Source organism: Lepisma saccharinum, chromosome 20, assembly GCF_977018435.1.
Source record: "Lepisma saccharinum chromosome 20, izLepSacc3.1, whole genome shotgun sequence".
Classification (NCBI taxonomy): Eukaryota; Metazoa; Arthropoda; class Insecta; order Zygentoma; family Lepismatidae; genus Lepisma; species Lepisma saccharinum.
Window position 1 is genome coordinate 63,332,423 of NC_139248.1, and position 7,828 is coordinate 63,340,250.

A 7,828-nucleotide genomic window follows, 5' to 3' on the forward strand; every position below is an offset into this window, starting at 1 on the left:
TTTTATTTTTGATACATATCTTGAAAGATCAATCAAAATGCTTTACCAACTGCTTTTTGCATATTTTTTACAGAACAACATTTCCTTCCATGCCCCTATATGCTATTACGCTATTACAAGGTTAGACAAGTTATATTTAGTGCTCTTTTGATTATAATTCAAAATTTGCAGTTTTCGTAAAATCTATCTAACATTCTAACCGAACTAGACAACGATTCTACAGACTTATAAATTTACCAAGTTCCTAGAATCCATGCTATTCGGTTTTGACATAGCAAATGTACACATTTCAAAAAATACATTTTTAGATTTAACAAGTTAGACCAGAAATCAGAGAATTGGGTTCATACATATTTTCTTGCAGTGTTACTTTTTTTACACCTCTTTTGTTTGGTATTTTAGCATCCCCACACTTCTTTTCCTCTACTGCATGCACCTTTTGTGGTGAAAGAAATAAACATGTTTGTAATTAAATACTGATTTATTGACATAAGAAAATAACATTTGTTTTGAAAAACAACTCCAGCATCATTAATACTACAAAATAACATTTTAGACAATCCTCATTTTTCAAATAATTGACAAATGATTACACATAGAGGCTAAGTTGCAATTCTGTTGAACTATTAAAATTGCCATGTCTACTTATAATCCTTATCTCAAAAATACAAAACTTTTACAATGCATGTTCTAGTTGGAAATAGTTAAAAAACAAACACATAATGTTGCTGTTGCTATTTCAGCTTTTTTTTTATCATGCTGAACGAGGCTATTTGCCTGGAGAGAGCTTAGTGTAATTAAAGGCTGAAATATTGCCAACAAAATAAGAGCTTTTGCGTGTTTTCAAAATAATTCCCACAAAATATGGCGTAACAATAATTTCAAAGAGAGCAAAAAACTAGAATGTAGTTCCACACATCAGCGTTGCTATTTTTTGTGATAGATCAAATTAATTTCAAAGGCCACTGGCTTCATTAACAATGAGTAGTATGCTTGATTTTGAAACTCAAAGAATTTGGCGGTGCTTTATTCTATTTAGAGGAACCTATTCCATGATCGCTATTCTATCCTTTTTTTGACGTATTTTAAATTGTTCAGGTTGTATACCACCGTAATTTGAGGGTTTAAATATATACTTTCTTTTTTCTAAATGTTACGGGATCCAAGACTGAGATGGTAACACATCACTACTTTGTTTAGTCCTGGTTGTCATCCTATCCCTTTGTACTACTTGACACTAAACTTTGTTAATGAAGGTAGTTGACCCTTGAAATTAATCGGACCCATCCAAAACCAGCAACACACATATACGAAAACTACTTGCACAGTCATAAATAAAAAATAATGGTCTCTTTCCTTATGATCACACACAAAAATACCTAGTACTCATCTGACTTGTTTGAATCAATTATCTTGTATGTGTAATACACATGCAGTAGCTTTTTCGAACGCTCGAAATCAAGACGGTTTCTTGTTGAAGAATGCACATACGACCAATTTGAAAAAATCCTCTCAATTTGAGCTGAGGATGCTGGAATCTTCACAAGTTTCAGCGCAAAAGAGGCCAAGTTATTGTGGTGTATCTTGGCCATGTTCCAGAACACAATTGCATCCTCTATGTTTTTCTCAAACAAAGTTTGGAATATCCCCCTTTTTTGTCGAAATGAATGGAGTCCATTTATGCCTTCAGTATCAAGGCTTTCCAGCAAAAATGTCTGAACCATTTCTAAGGTTTTATGTGGTAAGCTCTTTGCCTCATCAGCATATCGAGGATGAAGGCAGTATGCTGCTAGCGAATAAATGGTGAGTGCCATGTCCTTCCTGTGCTGCACTCTGTCTTCACAGTGAACAGAATGTTGTGGTAGCTGGAGTTTACACCACAAATGTGCTGAATCGGCGATGGATGAATCTGTTCTCTGTGAAACATTTATAAGTTCACAAATGGGATCCAAAAGTTTAATGTTGTCTCTAACTTCCTCAATAAAATCATCATCAAAAACCAGTTGCTTTGCTTCTGCCTTGACCCTTTTACATCTTTTATCATTCACAATTAACACCTTCATAAAATGGATGTTATTTACCAAGCACACATAGGAGTCACGATACGAACACCATCTTGTGTCACATGGCAGCTTGATTCTACATCCCCCATTCTGGACCAGAGCATATTCAAGATCAGGCTGCTTGAACTCTTTTAGTATCAGCTGGACCTTTTTGGTTATGCTTTCACTTATAATATCCTTGGCTAATAAATTTCCTATGTGACTATTGCAATTACTGTGCCAAATAGGAACTGTTCTTCCCATCTTCAGCATAGTTGAAGCATTGTCAGAAACAACAGCATAAACTGTTGTATTATACAAAACCTTTGCTTCTGCTATGGACTGGGTGACAATTTCGGCTAGCTTGTCTCCGGTTTCTGCCTCTCCTGTAAGATCCCAGGCATTGAGGAATGCCTGGGATCCTTTAGCATTTTGCAACATTGTCACAACCGTTTTACTGTTGCTGGAAGTATTTCTCCAACCATCTATAAGCAGAACAGATTCTTCATCCACAAGAGTTCTGCTCATGTTAACACATTTTTCATTTTCCTTATCAAGCAAAGTTGTAGACAAAGCTTTCCGTTTAGGTAGATGTGATATATACCCAGGCCGTAAAACTTTTACCATGTCCCTAAAATGGTCCGAATCTATAGTGCTAAATGGTATATTACATCCGAAGAAAAATGCAGCTACCTTCGAGTCTAATTCCTGTATTTCATCACTGTTGACTCTGTCTATATACCTGTGTAGAGAATCCTGATGTCTTCTTCGTTTTGGTGTTCGTGCAGGAGTATCCTTGTTACTTACAGGAGTGACGGAACTTGAAGATGGTGTGATGGTTTGGTAAAATACATCAAAATACCTGTTTGAAGCATCAGAATCAGACTGAAGAGATGGCACATCTGCAGTTGCTTCATTTTGTTCTCCAATCCTGCCTGAATTATCATCCTAGAAAACACAATTGAAATATTACAGATAACTTTTAATAAAACCTTGATATGATTTTTGTATTTATGGTCAGGGTATTTTCCTCTGTTAACTCTTTGGTATCTAGGCATTTACATGCTGCTACTACACTGGCATGACATTTAAACTCAACAAGCCAGAAAATGCATGGATATGCATATTTACTTGATAATTGCAAGAACAACTGAAAATGTATAATCACTGGAGGAATATCATGATCAAGTTATTTTAAATATTCCCTAGTGTGGAAATGCCCTCCCCTCTCCACTCAAAACTGTGCAGTAACAGAACATGTGATTGCAAAATCTTGACTTTGTGTCCAGGAATACACCTGCTTGACCTTGAGGCTATGCTCTCGTCAGCTGGTAGAGAGACTGGGGAAGAATGACCCAAGTTTTTCCCTGTTTGCTTGAATCCACTACAAGCAAGAAACAAAGACAGAAATGTTTGGATTTCTCTACCCTGATGGTAACCTGTCAGCAGGCTAACAATGAAAGAAGACCAAATTCCTTCACTCCTTCCATATTATTCACTCCACTTGCTGACAACATTTGTCTCAAGGTCAAGCACAAGATTTCCCTCAGACGAGGTCATGAGATAACAATTGCACATTGAGCCTATACAGTAAGGACACCGAATAATGAACTAGTTTATTTTATGTGTCACTTTCTGCCATTTTTGGTTAATTTGCTATGATGGAGATGAATGGTGATGAAGGGACAATCACAAATACATAGTGACAACCAGTGGTGGCGATTGGGTTCTAAAACTGGGGGGCAAGGACTGTTTACTTTCATTTGGTAGATAAGATTTAGCATAGTGCAAGGGCAAAAGTGGCAAACCTCACCCCCGCTCTCGTTGCTGCCACTGGTAACACTAGACACAGACAATTATACAGACTCTAAGATCAAACAAGTGAAAAACATGAGTAAAATAGAACAATTTTACTAGGCATTTTCAATGTTTTTAATATCTTAGTTCAAAGACACAAACTAAGCAAATAACAAAAAATTCAGCAAGATGCATTTGATAGGTAAATTTCCATACCAGCATCAGCAATAATAATAATGAAGGTACTAGTTCTAAATGTGTAATTATTATTGCATAAATTTAAACATTGGAGAACGTGAGTAGTACACATAAAATTTTAAAAAGTATTATATTCTGTGGAAATTATGATGTGAAAAGTACCTAACACAAGTCTGAACCTGACCTGCCTAGCCAAACACTTAAAGACTCTACAGGAAAAAAAAAACAATAAACAATCACCTTGCTAAAAAGATACATGTTAGGAGACACAGAAATCTTACCACGTAAAAATCATGCATATTATTATAATTTAAGAATTACATACACAGAACTAGGCCCATAATGAAGTTCACGAGCACAAAACCATTGTCTTAACCTTCATTAAAACTGAAGCCAGCATTAAATTTGATGTTTGTGCCAGTAAGTTGTAATCAGCGATATTATCTCAAATAAAAAAAATCTTAATTTGCATTGCTAGCTATATGAACAGTACTTGGTGTTTCACAGAACAATTTGATTTAAAAATAATTTCAAAATGAATTGAAAATTGAGTTCCACATGTTGCATAAGGTAAAATTAAAAATATGACGAAAACTTGGAAAGAAAACTTCTACATTCAAATTTACCACAGGACACAATTAAACTTTCATTTCTATTGAACTACTGCCTTGCACAGTGTGAAAAAATCTACAAATTATATCATGTGACTAATTCTTCCTAATTATGTAGTACTTATACACATGTCTGTGTATCTCGTGTGTCCATAACTGAAATAATTTCTCACTTTCCATCATTGCAAGCAAAACATCAGACATGAAAAATAATGTTAATCAAAGTTAGTCATGATTTTGCTAGCTTAAGTATAAACGAAGATAATTAGGTAAAACTTAACATGAGCCTGAACGAATTTCTTCATTTTTACAGGAGAATTTACTTATGTGAACCAGTTTCTGTAGCATTTGTAAGGTTTGTTGTTGTTATTCCTATATAGTAGAATTAGGAAATCCGTGGAAATATTTGTTTTAGAAGGTAAAATAAACGACCTACAATTGGCATATCTTTCCTCCTGAACCAAATGATGAGTACGTGCGATGACGTAATGTTTCTAATGGTGCACTTTTTTCCCCAGAAAGATGAGGTATGTGTTTTTTTTTTTGCGTAAACATTAATTTGTTAATGAGAATTTTTGTTGTATTTATGCTAATGGAACCAAACCTAACAGACCTAACCTAACCTCGTAGGCATACCTCAACAGAGGGGCTACCTAGTGTGTTAATTTTTTTTGCGTAAATATTACTTTGTTAATGAGAATTTTTTTTAGATATAATTTAACAATACAAGCAGAAGTTGTTATTTTTCACTTCATATGTTTGGAAACACTGCTTATCAACTAACTATTCACTACGCCAGTCAAGATCGACTCACTATGCCAGTCAAGGTCGAATCACTACACCAGTTAAGATGTCCGTGTTATATTGTGTGTTACGTGAGCGAACAAAGGATGAACAATAATTACTGTTAATGTTACAAATGTGAATTATTTTCATAATTAAACATAAATCCCACGTTACAAGAATCTTTTGCAATGGAGAATAGGTAAGTACGAATGTTAAAAGTGTCAAAATAAACGAGTGAGAGGTATTCGGGCTCGTGTTAATAATTAATGAGAATTATATTAAAAAAGCATCTGGTACGTACATGGTAACCAATTTGATTCTCCACGACATAATCTTCTATTACTTCCACAAATTGGCCTGATGTTCCTGCATTTTCAGCATTATCTGTGCAAAATGGACTGGGTGATCTGGAACTGCTTTCAGACTCTCTTGTGATTTCACATGTGTTCCTAAAATGGAATGAATTGTACATACAATGGCTGTATATTAAATGAAAATAAATAAATATTACTTACACTTCCTAATACTTCACCATGTAAAAGTGTGAAACAGAGTGAATATATGGGAAAAAGCTCGTTCCTTTACAAAAATATGCACAACAATGGTAAAATTTTCGCCTAGGGGAGACACATGGAAAACATTAATTTCCGGTATTATAACATTAGTACTTACGTATTATACATTTCTGAAGATTGTTTGCGTGTCTTCTTAGTGTTTTCACTTATATAATGTCAATTTTTCACAAAATCTTTGTTGCTGTAGACCATTGGCGTTAGCCCCACAAACCATCCACAAGTAGCCCCACGCACCATTGGCACTCCACAAACCATCCACGGGTAACCCCATGCACCATTCACGGGTACGAGGTATGCCTAGAAGGTTAGGTTAGGGCTGTTAGGTTAGGTTTCAACAGCATAAATACAAGACAAATTGACCAATTTTTGTGTTAATCACAATACACTCTGCAGCAATAACATCAAGTAACTTCGATCGAACTTCCAAAAGCCTACAGAAACACGTTTCAGTAAGTAATTTCTCCTGTAAATTTAAAAAAAAAAGTGTCTCCCCCAGGCGAAAATTTTACCGAATTTCATGTATGTTACATTTGTACTTACTTATTAGGCATTGCTAAACATTGCGTGTTTCTTGCTGTTTTCACTTCAATTTCTGACAGTATTCTTCAATGCGTTTTTGCTTACGTTACGCGGAACATGGCAGCAAAACTTTGACGACTGTTGTCTGTGATGGACCACAAACCATTGGTGCTAGCCCCACACATCATTGGCATTAGCCCCACAAACCATCCATGGGTAGCCCCACGCACCATTCACGGGAACAAGGTATGCCTACGAGGTTAGGTTAGGCTCCATTAGCATAAATACAAAACAAATTTGCCGATTTTCGTGTTAATCAGCAAAAAAAAACGCAGACGATGTTCAGCAATGCACAATAAGTAAGTACAAATGTAACATACATGAAATTCGACGATTCCCAGGCGTCTCCTATATAGCAAAATTTTACCAACATGCCAAAATACTTTCCCGTGAATATAAAACACAACAAAAAGAAATATTTGCGAACATGTGAGAAATGGTTTTCTTGTTCTCTTGTACAGCGAAGTGTTGATATTTAAAACAAGATCAGAATTAGACAGCGACACGTACATGACGGAAATTGCACACCCACCCAAATCTGTATTTGTGGCTGAAGAAAATGTTGCATACCTCACAGACGTCTCAAGTTTCATATTTCTCACGGACTGATAAATAAGGGAGCAACTGCTATGTGCGTGTGTATTAATTAACAATTTAAAAAAAAAACATGGATATCTCGATAAGTTTGCTTACCTGTGACTCTGCAGCCTAGATGCTGCTGTGTTGCTTAGTTTTTTTCTGCATATATTACAATACGCAAAATACTTTGTACCCTCCTTCAATAACTGGAAATCGAGCTCCTTGAAACATTTATTTTTTGTTCGTGGCATACTTTCGTCTGTTAGCTGCTGATGCGATTGCTACTGTTGTTTTGCACAAAGAACGCCGAGCGCCATGTTGTCTACATTTCTTACGTCATCAACGTAGATTACATTGTTTACATAGTCTACATTGTCTACACGTAGAATGTAGACAATCGTTGTTTACGCGTAGACGCACATCACTGGATATGACGCCGCAATTCGACTCCCTCGACCAGAGCTTCCAAAACACACACTCTCTGCAATACCTGAAGACTCTATAGAATTGTTGGGCGTGTACTAAAATCAATATTAGGCACGTAATGGGTATGTTTGAGGTTTCTTAGCTGCATGATGTCTCTTCACGATTGATTCGTGTATTTGCTTGTCTTAATGTGCCTCCCGATGGCGCAGTGGTAGCGTCGTCGCCTTGTAATCAA

The 7,828-nt window shown here is 35.9% G+C and overlaps 1 protein-coding gene across 1 annotated transcript; it reads right to left on the minus strand.

Annotated features, from left to right (window-relative positions):
- Positions 1-486: 486 nt before the first annotated feature.
- LOC146003654 (uncharacterized) lies at positions 487-7,474 on the minus strand. The gene is made up of 3 exons (XM_083142005.1): positions 7,282-7,474; positions 5,736-5,883; positions 487-2,990 (listed from the first exon to the last, which is right to left on the minus strand). Exons 1-3 carry the CDS (start codon positions 7,416-7,418, stop codon positions 1,380-1,382), a joined length of 1,896 nt encoding a protein of 631 aa, XP_082998131.1. The 5' UTR covers positions 7,419-7,474; the 3' UTR covers positions 487-1,379.
- Between the last annotated feature and the right edge of the window lie 354 nt (positions 7,475-7,828).